We start from the raw sequence: 19,878 nt of genomic DNA on the forward strand, positions 1-19,878 counted from the left end.
CTCCTAATGACATTGGCAGCTTTGTTTTAGAAACTTGAACCTGCCCTCTGCCACGTAGAATGCTGCCCTTAGAAGAAGGCTCTCCCTGGACACCAGGGCTATATTTGCTATTCTGGTCTGCTGGGCTAACATTAGGGTGAGGTTTTTTATGAGTATGTGGAGTTGCCTGGAATGAGCAAGCAGCTAATGAGATGGGGCCAGCTGGGTACCTATTAGAGAATGGTCAAAGAGAATGGTCAAGCTAAGTACTTGAACAAGTAAAAGAAGGAGGGCAGTTTGCTACTGTTCTCTGCAGAAGATTTCAAAGAAGAGGTGAGATGCAAGATTTGCCTTCAAGATGGGATAGATTGGCAAGAGTGTCAAGGACAATTTTATTGTATTTTTTTAGACTTGAGCAATTTTGTTCAAAGGACATAAGATAATGGTCTGAGTGGTAGCAGGATATATATAGCAGCCCTGTCCCCTGACCAGGGACACCCGCCACCAGCAGTTTATCTTCTGTATCCATTCCCTTTTCTTCCTTCCTTCTTCCCTCCCTCTTCTTTCTTTTCTTTTTCTTTTCCTTTTTCTTTTTTCTTTTTTTGAACTTTTACCCTTTATTAGTAACTTTATATTATAAAATTGTAGGGTATAGTTTTTTATTTTCTTATTGGCGTATAGTTGCTTTACAATGTTGTGTTGGTTTCTGCTGTACAGTGAAGTGAATCAGCTATACGTATACATATATCCCCTCCTTTTTGGATTTCCTTCCCATTTAGGTCATTACAGAGCACTGAGTAGAGTTCCCTGTGCTATATAGTAGGTTCTCATTAGTTATCTATGTTATACATAGTAGTGTATGTTTGTCGATCCCAATCTCTTCCTCTTTCTTTTTTTCTTTGTTTTCTTTCTTTCTCTACCTCTTTTCCTTCCTTTGTCCTCCCAGCCTTTCTTTTATCATCTTAGATTTAAAACATTTTATTATTATTTTTCCCACTAAAATCATTATTTTATGGCATATACATTTATTTATATATTATATATGATATATAATATGATGTATACGATACATATGTATATGTGTGTGTGTGTGGTTTTTTTTGGTCACGCCTTGCCGCATGTGGGATCTTAGTTCCCCAACCAGGGAATGAACCTGTGCCCCTGCACCGGAAGCTTGGAGTCCTAACCACTGGACTGCCAGGGAATTCCCGTATGTGTATGTATTTTTAAAGAACCCATGGAGGATTGCTTAGGGCACTTCTGGAGGAAAGTGGCAAAATCACTTCTGCCTATATTCTCTTGGTCAGAGAATATTTTAAATCACTCTAATCTCACTGTCTATATATGACTCCTCTCAGTCTATAGGAATATATTTTCCAAATTGTTCAACATACTTAGTATTTTTTGACAAAATCATTTCTTGTGATCTTGTTACTTTTTATGAGTTCAGTTTCTTTCTTACTGAAGTATATATTTTAGTAGTCCTTTCAGTGATGGTCCATGTGTGGGAAAACATATTTATTTCACCCTCATTCAAGAAAAATAAAGTTTTTTGTTTTTATTTTAGTATGTAATTCTAGTTTGGGATTTATTTTCCCTTAGCATCTTTAAGACATTCATTCTTTTTTTTTTTTTTTCTGACTAGCTTTAATATTATTATTACTTTTTAAGCATTCTAAAATTAAACTTTCAATTTGGAATAACTTTATATTCACAGAAATGTTGCAGAGATAGCACAGAAATTTCCCTTCACCTAGTTTCCCCTATCTTTTTGTTTAATGGGAAATCTGTTGATCTAAATGTCATTCATTTAAGGGTAATTTGTCTTTTCTCTCTCAATTTCTCTAAGATTTCTCTTTCTTTATTGGTGTCCACCCTGATGTATCTAATTATGGACTTTTTTTTCTTTTAATTTTCCTGCTTGCCAGAGTATTTCTTCAGTTTGAGGACTATCACCTTTCAACTATTATCTTCTTGAATATTGCCTCTCTACTTCTAGACATATTTCTTACTGTTTATTAATTCTCTATTTAACTGTGTCTTTTGTGCCATTTAACTGTTCCATTGAGCTGTTTATTGTATCTTTTTTTTTTTTTACTTTTAGAGAGAAACTGTTTAATTTTCAAATTCATCTTTTCTTTATCAAAAGTACCTTATCTTTTATTATGCATCCAGAACTTATTCTAATTTCTTAATCGTTGTAAACATACTTATTCTACAGTCTTTTCCAAATTGTCATAGGGTTTCAAGTTTGTGGGTGTCTGTTTCTGCTGCTTTATTTCATATGTATAAGAGGAAGTCTCCTTCTATTACTATCTTATCTGAGAGGTTTTATCTTTAATGGGTGTTAATTTTGTCAAATATATTTTTTGCATAAATTTATATGGTCATATGATTTTTCTTCATTAGCTTGTAAATATAGTGGATTACACTGATTATTTTTTAAATATTGAACCAATCTTACTTTCCTGGAGTTAACTCCACGTGGTCAGGGTGTATAGTTCTTTTTATAGAATAGTGAATTCAATTTGCTAATAGTTTGTTTTGAATGTTACATTTATATTCATGAGAGATATTGGTCCGTAGTTATCCTCCTTTTTTTTTACTATCTTTGTCTGGCCTTAATATTAGAATAATACTTGACTCATAACGTGAATGGAAAGTCTTCCCTCCTCTTTTATTTTCTGAAGGAGAGTGAGTAGAATTGGTGTTAATTCTTCTTTAATCGTGTAGAATTCTCCAATGAAAATATCTGGGTCTGGAAAACTCTTTTTCAAGATGTGTTAAACTATGAATTCAATTTCTTTACTATCTATAGGGCTATTCAAATTATCTATAATTGTGGTAGTTTTTGCTTTTTGAGGAATTGATCCATATCATATAAATTGTCAAATTTATGTGTGTAGAGATTTTTTGTGTGTGTGGCATCACCTTATCATTTTGATATTTGCAGAGTCTATAATCTATAGTTCCTCTTTTATTCCTGATATTGGTAATCAGTGCCTTTCTTCTTTTTTTTTTTCTTTTTCAATGTAGTTAGGGGTTGGTCTTGGTATAGATCTTTTCAAACAGTCAGCTCTTCCTTTCATTGATTTTCTCTGTTGTTTTTCTGTTACAATTACATTGGTTTCTGCCCTTTATTGTTTCCTTTCTTTTACTTGCTCTGGGATTATTTTGCTCTTATTTTTCTACTTTCTTGAGGTGTAGTTTAGACTTATGATTTCAGATTTTTCTAAGGTAAGCATTTTATTGCTATAACTTTTCCTCTCACCATGGATTTATCTGTGTGCCACAAATTTTGATATGTTATATTTCATTTTCATTAAGTTCAATGTATGTTTTTCTTTCCCTTAAAACATCTTCTTTGACCTCCTAAATTATTTAGAAGTATTTTTATCTATTTTCCAAATGTTTGGAAATGTTCATTTCATCTTTATGTTTTGGATTTCCAGCTTGATTCCTTGGGTCAGAGAACACAGTCTGCTGCACTGTTTCAATTATTTTAAATTTGTTGAAGCTTGTTTATGGCCCAAGATATGGTCTGTCTTGATATATATTTTATCAGTATTGGAAAATAATATGTATTCTGCTGTTAATGGATGGGGAGTATTCTATAAATGTCAATTCTGTGTTGTTGGTTGGTGGTGTTGTTGAACTCTTCGGTGTCTTGGCTGTTTTTCTGTCTAGTTGTTTAATCAACTGTTGAGAAAGGAGTGTTGAAACCTTGAATTATAATTATAGTTTTGTCTAATTCTCCTTTCAGATCTATCAGTTTTTGCTTCACATAATTTGCAGTTCTGTTGTTTGATACATACGTGTACAAGAGTGCTATGATTTTTTGATGTATTAACATTTTTATCATTGTATCCCTCTATGTCCCTGGTTATTACCTTTCCTCCAATTACTACTTTATCTGATATTGTTAATATAGACACTCCTGCTTTCTTTCGATTAATATTTGCATGGTATATCTTTTCCATCTTTTGAGTTTATATCTAGCATATTCATTATATTTTAAGTGAGTTATTATGAACAGCATACAGTTGGGTTACATTTTTTTAATCCACTCTGACCATCTTTCTTTTAATTAGTATATATGACAATTATGTAACATTCAATGTTATTGATAAGTTAGGGCTGACTCTTCCATTTTATTGTTTGTTCTCGCTCCCTTTTTTAATCTCTGTTTTGTTTTTCCTGTCTCCTTGTTAGTGGATTTGTTTTAGAATTCTATTTTTATTTCTTTATAAGATCTTGAGTGTATCTCTATGTATATATTTTTTCATGTTGTAGGTATTACATTTTATATACGTAACTTATTATAATCTACTGGTGTCACATTTTTACCAGTTCAAGCGAAGTATAGAAAACTTACCTCCCTGTATATCTGCTTACCTTCTCATTTATTATAAAATTAGCTTAAATATTTACATGAAGCATAACACACAATTGTATAATTTTTGATTCAACTCTCAAACATAATTTTAATAATTCAAGAGGAAAAGAAAAATCTATTGTCTGTATCTATATTTTTACTCTTTTGTTGTTCTTTCTCCCTTTCTTATATTTCAACATTCCTTATTTTATTAGCTCATTTCTTTTTAGAGGATTTCCTTTAGCCATCCTTTTAAGGTAGGTCTGGTGGCAACAAATTCTGAAAATTTTACTTCCTATAAGAATGTCTTTATTTTCCCTTCATTCTTGAAGGCTGTTTTTTCTGGATTTAGAGTATTAGGTTGGTAGTTCTTTTTTTTTCAAACTTGAAGAATGGTGTTCTGTTTTATTATGGCCCCTATTGTTTTTGATGAGATCTCTGCTGCCATTAGAATTATTTTTCCACTATAGTGCTGTTACCCTAAAGTTTCTCTCACACCGGTTTCAAGATTTTTAATTTGTCTTTAGTTTTCAGAAAGCTTGTTATTATCTGTCTGGTTAGGTTTCCTTCAGTTTAGCTATTTGGGATTTGCTCAGCTTATTGTATTTGTAGATTAATGTCTTTTGCAATGTTTAAGGCATTTTCAGCCATTACTTCTTTGAATACTTTTTCAGGTTCTCTTCTTTTTGGACTCTGCTGAAATGAATATTATATCTTTTGTTATAATCCCACAGGGTCTTGATGTTCTGTTCATTGTTTTAATCTATTTTCACTCTGTTATTCAGACTGAATAATTTCTGTTGTTCTGTTTTCAAGTTCACTGATTCTTTCCCATGTTCCTTCCATTCTGCTGTTGAGCCCATCCATTGAATTTTTTATTTAGATTTTTTTTTGTATTTATTAGTTCTAAACTTTCCATTTGGCTCTTCTTTATATGTTCTGTTTCCTTGTTGAGACTTTCTGTTTCTTCATCAAGTTTTATATTTCCGTTATTGTATTTCTCACTTCTACAGTTTCCTTTGATTCTTCTTTATACTCCTTATTTTTTTGCTGAGATTTTCCATTTCTTTATTGAGACATTCAATTATTTTTGTCATGTGTGTCCATAATTACTCAGTGGAACACTTACATGGTGTCTGCTTTCAAATCCTTGTCAGATAATTCTAACATCTGTGTCATTTTGCTGTTAGCATCTATCAATTGTCTTGGTTCTTGGTAAAATGAATGATTATCTATTGAAATCTGAACATTTGGGATAATATACTATGAGATATGGGCCTTATTAAAATCTTCTGTTTGAACTGGGCTCCTATGACACCACTCAGAGAGGAGAAGAAGGAATCTTGTTACTGCCACATGTGGGTGAAAGTCTAGCCTCCCTATTAGGCTCCATTGACACCCATGGTGCTGAGGGCTCCTTGTTACTGCTGGGCATTGGTAAGTGTTTTAGCTTCCTGCTAGGCCTTCACTAGTACTGCTCTGGGTGGAAGCAGCACGGGTACCTTGTTATTGGTCTCCACAAAAACTGGTAAGGAGTCGTCTTGTTACCAAGAGTTGTGTTTGGAAGTCCAGGCTCCCTACATGGCCCCCACTGGTATCAATGGGTAGGAGACCTCATTATTGTACATTGGAGATGAAAGTGCAGGCTCTATTCTGCCTTCCCTGTTGCTTCCTTAGCATGAGGAAAAGAAGGGGATTTCAGACATCACAATTAGGTCTTATGAGAGAAAAAATCTAGGTTCACCATGCTTCTGTTGGCAAAATGAGGGTAGGACTACTGTTTTTTCTGTGGGGTTTGGTTGGAATAGAGCTATTATAATTTAAAACTTGTCTTTTTTTGTGAGGTTGCTCCTTGTCTCATCATTTGGATAAAGAGAACAAACTCTTGTTAGGGACTTTTTGTCTGCACTTATTAGCAATTCCAGGCTGTCAGCTTCTCCAGCTCCAAGACTAGAGAATACGAGGCCAAAAGAAAACCCAGGGAACATACCACCATATTAACCATTAGGTCCCGATCTGGTCTGGCTTCTTCTCTCCATATTTCATCCACATTTCCTTATGTTTCTTTAATATATAATATCCAGGGAGAACTATGAAGAGGAAAAGGGAGCAATAGTTCTCTATCTATCCAGAAGTGGGAGTCCCTGAATATGCATTTGATTCTCTAACTCATCAGAATTCTTACACATTTGGGCAAAGAAATGAGAGATATAATTAAACAATTGTAAGCCTTCTTAATTTATAAAAATATAAAAATATATACATAAATGTACATAACATATAAATATGTAACATATTAATATGTATAATATATAATTTTATGATATATTATACATTGTATATTATGTATTAATTTTATATTATATTTATATTATACCTTACATTTATTTATAAATATGAATGACAAAGGAAATGATATTTGTTTAAAATTATTAAAATGTACTGACATGATAATTATGGTTTAATTCATATATAAAACTTTTGAGTGGGGACCAACATGGTGGGATAGGAAGATTCTGAACCCACCTCCTCTCATGGACACACCAAATCTATAGCTATATATGGATCATTTCTCTCTGAAAAAGATTTGAAAACTAGATGACCTGCTTCACCACAACAAAAGATTAAAGGACCACATCAAAAGGGCAGGGAAGTTTGAGACAGAGTCTTGGCAAGAACTCTCCCTGACCACCAGCATGGCAACACACAATAAGGAGGGAATCTCATCAGTCCAGTGTTTCTACAGGAGGAGTGAGGGGTTGGTGCTCCACATCATGTACCCATCACCTGGGATCTACACCAGAGACACAAGCCTTTAAAATGTCTGGCTTAGAAAACCAACAGGGCTGATGTCTAAGGGACCCATAGTGCTATAGGAATCTGAACCTTCCCTTTTAAAGGGCTCACATATGGTCTTACCCACCCTGAGACCCAGAGAAAAAATAGCAGCTTGAAATGTGCCTAGAGTTATGAGAAAGAGACCCATTTGCTAATCTAAAAGCATGTGCTGGAGGAGCAGGGGTCAGTTGAAACTCACCCCAGAGATGGAGGTGCTGGCAGATGCCATTACTGCCCTCTCCACATACCCTGCTAGCACAGGTAGTTAAGCTTAGAAGCATTACCCTCCTGCTGCCTTGCTAAGATGGACAGGGGCAAGCGGTCATGGCACTATCCCCCACCCTGCTGAAGCCACAGAGCACAGGCAGTTGCAACACTTTCCTGCTCCCTGGCTGGGGCTGGCACGTGAGAGTGGTCCAGGCATTCTCCCACTCCCAGCCTAACTTCAGCACGTGCACATGAGCAACACACTCTCCTGCTGCATTGCTGAAACCCACAGGCATGCACAGTCAAGACATTTTTCTGCCACCTTTTGGAAGCCAGAGAGGGTGCCCTGCTTCCTACACTCTACAGCTGCCTTGCTAAAGCCAGTGGGTGTATGTGATTTACACAGGGAAGAGTTTATTGATTGATTGATTGATTGATTGATTGATTGATTGATTTCTACTATATTCTATGCACATTCTAGATGTTCTATACAATAATATAAATATGAATCAGACAGATGCATGGGCCTTATTCACAATATAAGACTATAAACACTATTAAGGATCAAAGCAAATTAAATGAATATGTGAAGATTTATATTTAGGGAAGAAATTTCAATAAGAGATAGAGTTATCAAAACAGTCATCTGGTGGAAATTAAGACGAGCTTTTAAAATTGATCTATCTTATTTGGTTGGATGTTGAGGAGTTGGAAGATGATTTTAGATATAGGAAATTGCTTGTATGAATAAAGACTTGGAAACACATTTAGCCTGGTACGTTTGAATGGTCACAACAAGAAGAGCCTGACAACTTGACTGTAGTAGGAAAGTTCCAAGTCTGTGAGTGACTGGAGCAGACTCTACAGTGAAGGGAAGGCAGAGCCTTATTAGGGGAAGACTGACCCTGTTGTTTACTCCTGGACTCCTGCCAACTGGACCTTTTAAGAATGTCCCATCCACTGATACTCACATTGCATTAAGAAGCAAGGACAAGTTCTTGCAAGCTACTGAATTTGAAATGGAATAGTAGAAATTATGTTTTAGAGAAACTGTTAGCATTGCCAATTTGGATGGTTTTGCAATAGAGATTGCAGCAACTCAAGTGTGAAGCAACCTATCTCAGTTCGTGCTCACTTTTACCACCATGTTTCACCATCTTTTTCAGTATCCACAATAAAGTGGAATTAAAATTTGTTGATTGCTTTTATTTTGCAGTCCATTCTGCTAGATTGCATCCATGTGTTTTCTCATTTGGTATTCACAACCTCACAACAACTCTTGAGATATTATTATTGTCATTATGTGAGGTGAAGGGGATATTCCAAGGTCCCCTGGTCAGGATTAAAACTCAGGCTCTTGACATTGTACAGCATGGTCACCTCAGTACCTACCATGGTGACAGCGGAGTCAAAGGCACTTGGTGTTCTTGCTGACTTGAGCTTGTGTTATGACTGGGCAGCTCTTACCTTCCTTTATTCAACTGCTTTATCACCCACCATTCAGCCTGTAAAATATAACAATTTAATGCTGTGGTGCTGTGGAATCAAAATTCATATTTCTTCTCTTTCCTTTCCATTCATGCTATGTCCCACCAGACCTGCAGCTTAGGGTACTGAGAGCCTGAAAAGCATGGAGCAGCTCGTAACAGTTAGTGGACAGTTCAGAAACTGGCCTCTGATTCATGTCCCAAGCTAAAACGTAACCACACTGCTGATTACCCATTTTCATTGTTTATGGCGAGGCAGGTGGATGAACATCTCTGCCTGATTTATGAAGTGCTTGCCTTCTATAAGTCACAGAGTAGAAACCCAGCACGCTGCTAATCCTAATTGGTTAAGTCCTAAGTAGGGAGTGATTAGGAAGTCTTCAGGAAAGAAGGCACCTCATGCAAATGAGAAAGATATACAGTTCCTTGGGAGGAAATTTCCCCTGCTCACAATATATGGTCCAGGTTTGATGTTCATTCCTATTGCCCCCTTTTGTCTCTCATTGGTCAACCCCTGTGATCTTCCACTTGTGAATAAACTGGAGGGAGGTAGGGGAGATGATGAGGGAGTACAAACATGGTGGAAAGAGTACTGTTTTCCCGCTTACTCTCTCCGTTCATGTCCACCTGGATTAATTTTTTATTTTTTTAATTAATAAAGCATTCACCATGGTAAAGGGGAGCTATGTAATATGACTTATTGTGCTGTTAGAGTGGGAAACATTAGGGATTTTGAATCTTACCTACCTGAATTCCATCCCCACTCTTTCCTGGGCATAACTGACATGACATTCTCAGATAGTCAATGACAGCCGTCTCTGATTTTTCACTTTGAGCTTAAAGGACCCTGACAGTGTTAAATATATGAGGCTGTCCCTATCCTGTGATTGGAAATCTTCCAGTGGACTTAGAAATGCAGACTCTGCTGGCCAAGGAAGAAGGGAGCCCACAGATTTTACAGATTTTCTTTCCCCATCTCAATGTAGTGGTTGAGAACACAGCGTGCTATGTATGCAACACGTTGAAAGGAACAGGGGCTCTTGAGATTAAAACTCAGTGAAGATAACCTCCACCCTCCTTTTCCAACCAATTGTACATGTTCCTTTCTTTGGGTAACTTCTTTTCTTATCTCCCCCTCCTTTCTCTTCACCTCCTTGTTTCTACTTCCCTTCTCCCCCTTTTCCCCCCTTTTTCCTTCCCTCCTTCCCTCTCTTTCCTTTCTTCTCCATGTTTTCTGGGAACTCGTGGCAGATGCAGCAGCAACAGCAGCATCGCTTCAGAACTGGATGATGAGCCTCCCTGCCTGGAGGAGATTGACTATGGTACCGACAGCAGCTCGGACCAGGAAGGGAGCGTCTCCAAGCTGGACCGGGAGATCCAGGAGTGCGCTTTCCACAAGGATGAAGGAGAGGAAGAAGAGGAGGGGCCAGGGCAGGGAAGAGAAGCCATCCCATAACCCTGAGGTTCATAGCAAGTTCTGTGCCTCTAACCATCGGATTAGCTGCCATGTCGTTGCTTTACCATCACACACACACAATGTTGGCACAGAAAGCCAGCCCATGCGAGGTCAGCATCCCTACATCCAGATTTTCTTCTACTTTCACTATGCATAGAGAGTGGCTACTTCTTTTTTTTTTTTTTAATTAATTAATTAGTTTTATTCTTGGCCGTGTTGGGTCTTCACTGCTGCGTGCGGGCTCTCTCAAGTTGCGGTGAGCGGGGACTACTCTTTGTTGCAGTGCGTGGGCTTCTCACTGAGGTGGCTTCTCTTGTTGCGGAGCACAGGCTTTAGGCGTGCGGGCTCAGTAGTTGCGGCTCACAGGCTCAAGAGCGCAGGCTCAGTCAGTAGTTGTGGCACATGGGCTTAGTTGCTCCGTGGCATGTGGGATCTTCCCAGACCAGGGCTTGAACCCGTGTCTCCTGCATTGGCAGGCGGATTCTTAACCACTGTGCCACCAGGGAAGTCCCCAGAGTGGCTACTTCTTCATTACAGCATTTTACATATATAGATAGGTGGCTATATGCATGCTGTCATTATGATAGAATGGGAGATACTCAAGATGACTATGGATCCTCTGAAGACTGTTCTGAGCTCTTCTCCATTCCTGTGCTTGAAACTGGAGTAGACTGGAAGTAGTAGGAGTTGGACTTTCTTCGTGTCTTCTCAGCCAGAATTCTAAGTGGTTGTTTAAGTCGTTCCCTATATGAGGGTTATCACTTCCTGTTGTCTCCCTCTTATAGCATCTGAGCCTCTCAGCCCAAACCATGAGCCCCACTGAGACTCTGAGGGTCCTGGCAGGGTCTTCCCTTGCTGGGTGATTGATTGAACATAAAAGGCTGTACAACCAAGTAATCATCCTTGGTCTGTTGGAACAGTATACATTTTGCAGATATAGAATCTGCAGAAGATCCCCTTCTAAGGGAAGGGGGACAATAGTGAATAAGACATGGCCACTGGTCTTTACAAATTTGAAAATCTATGAAATTCATAATCTTGGGAGGCAGCAATTCATTCATTTCAGACTCAGATAGATGTGGCTCATATCCCGGATCTGGCTGTTACTTATTATGAGAACAGAGGAAAATAATTAAATCTCCCTAAACCACAGTTCAGTGGAGATGAGCATATCTATATCATAGAGTTATTATGAAGATGAAACGAGATAACATGTAAAAGTATACAGTTTGGCACACTGAAGACAATAATATTGGCTTATTTTCTTCCATAACGCAGGCAGAACATTCTATGGAGTTATTCTCACAGTTAACGTTCTATGGAGTCACATGGTTGAGAAATACTCTCTCTTCCTAGAGGGGATCAGGGCAGGAGGTTCTGTAGGAACAGAGCCTAGGGGACTGGCATAGCTTAGACCAAGTGAAAATGGAGCAAGGCCCTTCAACAGACAGATGGAAACAGTTTGAAAGTGTGAAGGATGATATGTACAGGGCCCAGGCAGAAAGGATGAGAAGAAACATGGAAGGCAGATTAGAATGGAAGATAAAATGGAGATAATATGTTAAAGCAAATGTATGTTGGTCCAGATGCCATATGTATTTAGTTAGAATTAGGTTTGGCTATGAGAGATGGAAAATCCAAAACAGCAGTAGCCTTTGTAAGATAGAAGTCTGTTTATCTTTCATGTGGAATTCCAGATATAGGCAGACCAGAGCAGGTATCACGAATGCCTGATGTCAGGCACTCAGCTTCAGCAGCTTTCTAACCACCCCCCGCCCCCGTGTGTTACTTCTATTCTTGCTCTAAGAGAGCTGCTGAAGCATCAGGCTTTGCATCTACATCCCAGTCAGCAGTAAGAAGGACAGAAATAGAAGATCATGTTCTCCATATTTCCAAAACAATGCATACTGCTTCTGCTTAATCCCACCATCCAGAAAGTGGTCCTATGAACACAGGGAGCTGCAAGGGAGAATGGAAAATGTAGTCTTTATTTCAGGTAGGCAAGGCTAAAGATTTGAAATTTTAATCCTAAGGGAAAAGAAAATAATGCATATTGAGGTTCAAAAACATGCCAAAGAGACTTTTCCTGATGTACCTACCACCACCAAGAGATCTTGGAAACAGAATAATTTCAGAGAAAACTCAGCAGAAAGAGTTTAGCCTCAGAAAAAAATGTTTTGCCATAATTTAGCCCCAAGGCATACAAGAAAGTTATATGTGCTGTGATTTGGGAAGTTGACATTATTATTATTATTGTTGTTGTTATTGTTATTATTATTGATAGTCCCTTATTTTTCAACTCTTTTTCAAATTTCTTTGCTATCATTCAGAAATCACAATTCATTCTTTGTATTAAGGCATTCAGATTTCTGTAACATAATGAGAGTTTTGAGGGAAATGACAAAGACACTGAATTCAAATCCAGGCTGAAAGCATCTCTTAACTTCTCCCATATTCAATATTTCCATTCTTAAATAGAAGATGGCATAATGCTTCTGTGGTTTTTTTTTTTTTTTCATTGTTTTGAGGCTCAAGAAGATAATATTGTTGAAAAAGTAAATGGTGAGAAGAATGGAAATAATACTAACTCATCATCAATTTGCATTTCAGCTCAAAATTGCTTATTTACCATGTTTCTGAGAATGTGACCAGGGCAGGTAAATTTCTATGCGATGTGCTCAGGAAAAGCCAGAAACGTGGACTATTTATTGATTCATCCATGTAACAAATATATATTAAGTACCTGCTATGTGTCGTGCTCTTTACTAAGCTCTAAAGCTGCAGAGAAAAAAGACTCACTGTGTCCCGAAGTTGCTCAAAGTTCAGCGGGAGAGATGAACAATAAACATTTCATTTTAACACAGTGGCACACGGCTTTATGGAGCTGTGCAGAGGATGATACAGAATCACCTCATCTAATGGAGGCAGTGGTGGTGGGAAAAGTCTACCAAAAGAAAATGATAACTTAGGTGATTTTGGAAGGATATGTAAGTTTCCTGGTTAAAAAGAAGAGGACAGACTTGCTAAGAAGTGGGAAGAGTTTATGCAAAGGCCCCGGGGGGGGGGGGGTGATAGCTTGAAATAAAATGTTCAGCTTGAACTGATTTAAAACATGTGCTTGTATGTGGGGAAAGGAGGAGAGTAACAGAAGATGAAATTGACAAGATAGACATCCATCAGATCAACAACACTTGTCACGTGTTGATGAAAGGTTGAACTTTATTCTGAATGTGCTGGGAGGAGACAAAGATTTTCAGCAGAGGCATAGCCAGGACTGAGGTCGGCATGTATACATCATTCCTGCTGCACCACATGTTTATGATTGATTGATTGGCGCCCTTGCTATGCTGGTTGTTCAGTGGTCTGAGAAGTACACTGGGTATAAAATTATCGTATTTGAAGAGCAGCAGGTTTGGGGCGAGGTGAGAGATAAGGAGTGTAGTTGAATACCGGAGTCTATGAGATGTCCATTTGGAAAGGACTCCTAGAATCCAGAAGTATATCAGGAAAGGAAGTAGAAGAAGATGAGCTCCACCCAGCGAGCTTGGGGACCTGGGTGGAAGTCCTGAGCCACTGAGCCCAGGCACCAGCCAACTGTGAAGGAGTTTGCTTGGAGGGAACAGAAGAGTAGGGGGGGAGCAGACTTTCCTCTCTTCCTGCTAGGACAGAAGGCCATTCTGTGTCACACCTCACCTATCTTCAGTCTGGGGATGGGGGAGGCTCGTCACAAGTCACCTACAGATAGTCACAGGAGCAATTCTTCCAGCCCTGCCAGACATGTCTCTTGCTGGCCAAACCACTATGGTCAATTTTCCTGCAAAACGTTCTACCGAAGTCCAAGCCAAATGTTATTACTCAAATTCCAGGGAGTTGTAAGCTCTAATGGGAAGCAGTTGTGCTTCAAAATGTGCAAAGGAAGTGCGTCTAGAGGGGTGATGTGGGGTCCAGGCCACGTGCACGGCTGTCCTATGCCAGCTGTTGTTCGATGCTCTGCATGGCAGGGCTAGAACAGGGGGCCATTTTCACACCCAGGATAATCATCATGGGTAGAGAAGCACAAAGCTTCTTGTGACCCCCTAAGGACCATGCTTCCATGATCCTTTAAGGATGGAATCTGCTGTCTCTCCATGACACTTCCCTGTGCTAGAGACTCTGGTTCCTTTATAAATTCAAATCCTGCCCATCTGCAGTCTCTACAGTTTGCCATGGGACATAACCTCATTTTATCTCATCATACTGGTGAGTGTGGATGAACACGCACAAAAATACATGCACACACACACCACTTCTTGAGCCACGCATCTACCTAACTGCCCTTTTTGATTTTTCAAACCTGTTGACACTTTCCCTCTGTCTCTGATAAGCTTCTCCCATTATCTCATTTGGGGGTGTCAAAACCCAGCTCAGATATCACTTTTCTCATGTAAAACCTTTCCTAGTCACCCCAAGTCAAGTTATATAATTTCTTTTCTGTGCCCCTTATGCACCGTTTATACATTCCTTTTATAACATGCTTATGCTTGCCATTTACAACTTTATTTATGTGTTTTTTACAGCTCCAACCCCACTGGCCAATGAATAGAGAATTCTAAGATGCATGGAGCTGCCTATTATCTTTCTATGTCTCCCCTCACCTGACACATTAAAGTTTCTCAAAAATGTTATCTTCCACCTAGCCTCAAAACTGGACATCCAACATCTCAATGAAATTCCATATATTTCCCTTAAATTCCTCCATTTTCCATCTCATATCAGAGCTTGTGTTATAGGAAGGGAAATTGGTTTCATTAAAATGGCATCTAGCACAATATAGCCTATCCTCGGAAGACTGTTTCCCATGTGAGGCAAGCTTCTTAAGGAGCAGGGTGCCCTTGTCCTTGTCTAGACTGTGCAAGTATTTAGATAGAGAAGTGAGGAACAGAGGAACAGAATCTCTGAGAGTCTATGCCTTCAGTATTCATCAAGGTGCTGTGGACACACAGGCTCACTTTGTTGAGAACTGGCACATGACTCCATGTGCATTGTGCCAACTTGGCTGCCTGGGTGCTTCTTTCAGTACCATCCACTGGCTCCACTTTCCTCGGGGTTTCCAGTAAAAGGATTCAGAGCCACAAAGAACAACTGAACATACCTGATCCTTGAGTTACAAGCTCGCGTTGAGCCTTGCCAACATAAGTAAGGTCACGTTACACCCCGAGGGGAGTTCTCACCCACGGCTTCCATCGTCCAGCCTGAGCAACCGACCTGTAGAGTCAGTTTCATATTCCAAGGGGACCCTCTGCTCTCTGCCAAGAAAAGGAGCTTCCATGAAATGTCTGACACGAGTCATCCTTGTTAGGGACTCAGGACAGAGACCTGTGTGGTGGACCTGAACATTTGCATCCTCAGCAGAGTGATGGACTCTTTTGGCCCTGTTGGTACAACCCGCCCCTGCTCCCTAAAGGCTCTAGTCTTGGAAAGACACACGACAGTGTAGCCTGGGTACTAACCAAGCAAGCTTTTTTAGACAAAGATAATTCATGAGGTCTGGAGTCTGCTGCTATCTCCCCAACAGATGTCCTCTTCTGTTTGTGTTGTAATTTGGCTCCGTGTGTGCTGCATATCCAACTGATTCTTGATAAAAAGTGCTGTTTAGAAAAAAGGAACTGCTAAAAGGAAATTTTTAGGTAAAAATTGATTATATTACAGCCTTTCCGTGCCTAATTATATAAAAGATTCAACTGTATACAACTTAAAATTATCTATTACACGCATTTCAACACAATAGAGCTGAAATTGAGCTTGATTCCCTCACACACACACACACACACACTCACACACATACACACACACATACACACAATATAGGTCCAGGGCTTTCAGAAAGAAAACAGAGTGAGGAAAGGTTTGTCATCAGGCACATGTTTCTAAAGGCAAGGGGTAGCTAGGTGATGATTTTACGCTGTGCTGTCACACAGAAATGGAAGTGAAGGCCTTTGGGGTAGAATGTGAGAACCTCTCTCATCGGCATGTGACATAGACTGGCCTTCTCACATGTGTGTATTTTGAGCCTGTTCAGGTCATGAAGAAAAATGGATCCAGTTCTCTTTGGAAGAGAATGCATATTTGGGAGAAAATTACCGATTTAATCACACTCACCTTTTACGACAAGTAGCCAAACAGAGCAGAGCAATGAACTGTTAAAATGCATGGAGTATACTGGTTATTCTGATTAGGAGCTTTTATGGATCTTTTATAGTCTTTTGTAGGGCCTTACAGGGTTAAAATGACTTCTTAAGAGCAGGCATGTATCATGACCATTCCCTTGACAAAAATAATAATATTTAAGCACCGTTCTTGGGAGCAGTTCAGTTGAGGTGTCTGAGTGTGGTCTTGGTCTCTGGAGGTCAGGGCAAGAAGTAACCCTGAGATCCATTCTGGAATGGCTGTGGGACAGAGGGAGGAAGCAAAGAGGCCCACAGCCCTGTCCTCGAGGGTGTGGGTGTTAAACGAATGAATGATCTTGGATAGAATAATATCAACCAGGCCCCACCCACATTTCATTCTGAAGAGGAAGTTATTTTAGGAGGCATCAGGGGAGGAAAAGCCTGCCTGTCTTCCTACCCTGCTCATAGTCACTCATTGAAATTCTCACGACTGCTCTGGGTGATAAATGGGCATTACTAATGCCATTTTCGACAAGAAGTTTGGCCCTATATAAAAGGACACTTTTTTTTTTTTTAACATCTTTATTGGAGTATAATTGCTTTACAATGGTGTGTTAGTTTCTGCTTTATAACAAAGTGAATCGGTTATACATATACATATGTTCCCATATCTCTTCCCTCTTGCATCTCCCTCCCTCCCACCCTCCCTATCCCACCCCTCTAGGTGGTCACAAACCACTGAGCTGATCTCCCTGTGCTATGCGGCTGCTTCCCACTAGCTATCTATGTTACGTTTGGTAGTGTATATATGTCCATGCCACTCTCTCACTTTGTCACATCTTACCCTTCCCCCTCACCATATCCTCAAGTCCATTCTCTAGTAGGTCTACGTCTTTATTCCCGTCTTGCCACTAGGTTCTTCATGACCTTTTTTTTTTTTTCTGTCATACAGAGTGAAGTAAGTCAGAAAGAGAAAAACAAATACAGTATGCTAACACATATATATGGAATCTAAGGAAGTAAAGGGACACTTTTAGTGAGTGATGGAACTGGGATCTACTCCCCGAGAAGTCTGACTTCCCAATCCATGCTCCTTTTCACTTCCTTAGAAGGAATGGGTGGTAATAGTACACAACAACCAACAGTTACCACTAACATGGGCTGAATATGAATTCTTGCCACATACAGTACTCTGAGTCCATTGCATTTGTTATCATGTCTAAGCCTCACAACCCAAACCTACAAGGTAGGCCCTCTTCTTATGTTCATTCCATAGGTGAGGATGCTGAGGCCAAAAGAAGATCGGGATTTGCCTAAGATTACACAGCTAGTAAGTAGCAGGATGGTGATTTTAACCCAGGAAGTCTGGCACCTGAGCCTGTACTGCAAGGAAAAGTGCCTCTTCAAAGACCCTTCAGGGCCTTTCAGAGGCCAAGGAGCGATTCTCTCTCTCTAGGAAGATGTATTATTGTTGTTTTTGTTGGTTTCAATATTTGAGTCAAATATAAACAACTCATGCTGGACGTCCCTGTATAATATCCCCTTTAACCTCAAACTGAACAAGTTCCATGTCAGAGCCTCGTTATCTCCACCCAGAAAAGTCTCTACCTCCCAGTTTCCTAAACTGGATCATCTCGATGAGAATCTGTTTCTGTGTGTGCCTGATGCACGGCTCAATGTCCGACTGAGGCAGGCACTTAATGCTTCACTCAATGGGTGAATTCACCAGTCTTGTCAAGCCTACTCTTAGCTTTGCTTAGAATCTGGGGCTCTTTCTTCTTGGTCCATTTCTCACCTGGATTTCAGCAATGGTCTCCCCACTACTGTCCTCATCTTTGGAGGCTCTGCCTCCTCTCCAGCCCTTTATTCTCACGTAGACATAACATTTGGACTGAAAATCTGTTTCTATTTCTGCTGCTTACAACCTTTCACTGGCCTCCTATTGTCCTAAGGATAAAATGCTAATATAACTTGGCACTTGAGCCCTTCCTGATCCAGCCCCTGGCTTACTGTCCTGTCTCCTCTCTTAACACAAGCCCATGCTCAGGTCCTAAAAAAATCACTTCCGGTTTCCAGAAAGCACTTTATTCTCTCTGCTTCCACCTATGTGTGTTCATTCACTGTGTGCTTAAATGTATCCTCCTCCAAGTAGTCTTCCGTGATCTGATTCTGAATTCCCATAGTGCCTTGTAGGAACCCTATCATAGCTTTTGTTGCAAGGTTTTGCCTGTGGAGTTTTCTGTTCCCCCCACCAGACTAGAGATTCCTGGAGGACAGGAATGACTTTGTTCACTGCTGTATCCTGAGGGCCTAGCACCCTGCCCAAGATACGGTGGGCCTTCATTAAATACGCATTGAATGATCGAGTTCTTCATTTCCATTCCAAACGTCTCCCGAGAATGACCTCCTACCCGTTGCCTCAGTAACCTATTAAACATGGATAGCAGAGCTACAGGAAAGTAGGACACACATGTGTCCAGCAAACTCAGAGCAGCATCAAGGAAGCATCCAGGAAAAATCTCCCTCAGCCCCTGGTCCGCGGGGCCTCTTGCTCTGTAATTTTCCAGAAGCAGCTTCCTTTTTTCCTCCAATGGCCTGTAGAGGTCAGAAAAGGGCCTTGGTTTCCAATCGCGGACTGTCCTCTGCCTCAATTAGCATTCACCCCGGGTATCTATAATTAAGCAAACCTAGGCGCTGCACATAGGAGCGGAAATGCATTGAGTTTAATAAAACAGAGTGTAAAGCAACTTTAGATTGACTCCAGCCTTGTTTATTCTTGCACACTTGTAATTCTGCTTCGGTATATTCCCAGTCAAAGAGACCATTGTCCTGGGAACTGAAGCGCGTCCCTTCTTTCCTACCGCAGCCCATCCGAGGAAGCAAGCAGTACCAGCTTACTGCTCCCGGCTCATGGCAAAAAAAAAAAAAAAAAAAAAATATTTTTGTATCTCTTAAAGCAAAACAGTAACAAACTGGAGAGTGTGTGAGTCCCATGAGAGTATCTCCCACTGATGTTCTAGCTTTATGGTATTTTTCATGAATGTAAGTGCATTCAGAGTCCAGAAAAAAAAAAAAAAATATATATATATATATATATATAAAATAAAAATGGAGAAGGCCCTCTGATCACTACTAACATTTAGGAACCACTGATTTTGTTCCATAAATTGTTCCCTAGTGCATAAGAAAGAGCATGAGACTGAAAAGAGTCCATAGTTTGGGGTCCAACTCTGTCACTTTCATGGAGGACTTTGGGGCTGATCCTTTAGTCCTCTGGGTCTCTGTTTCTCCACTGGAGAGTGAGGGGCTGGGCCAGGTGAAATCTCAGGTCATGTCTATCTCTAATATTCATTGCCACTGTGCCAGCTGACCCGTGGGGAAGGGCAGCAG

General features: G+C 39.8%; 1 protein-coding gene and 1 long non-coding RNA gene across 2 annotated transcripts in view; one reads left to right on the forward strand and one right to left on the reverse strand.

Moving 5' to 3' along the window:
* AGBL1 (AGBL carboxypeptidase 1) overlaps positions 1–19,568 on the forward strand; it is an 803,597-nt gene extending 784,029 nt beyond the window's left edge. The window contains 2 exon segments of the mRNA XM_082388897.1: positions 10,138–10,321; positions 10,323–19,568. Coding sequence (XP_082245023.1) covers positions 10,138–10,321; positions 10,323–10,499 — 361 coding nt within the window. The 3' untranslated portion in view covers positions 10,500–19,568.
* Positions 1–19,878, reverse strand: part of LOC309627202 — a 532,216-nt gene that overhangs the window by 460,061 nt on the left and 52,277 nt on the right. The window lies entirely within an intron of this gene.

Source organism: Balaenoptera borealis (assembly GCF_965194805.1).
Source record: "Balaenoptera borealis genome assembly, chromosome: 3".
Lineage (NCBI taxonomy): Eukaryota > Metazoa > Chordata > Mammalia > Artiodactyla > Balaenopteridae > Balaenoptera > Balaenoptera borealis.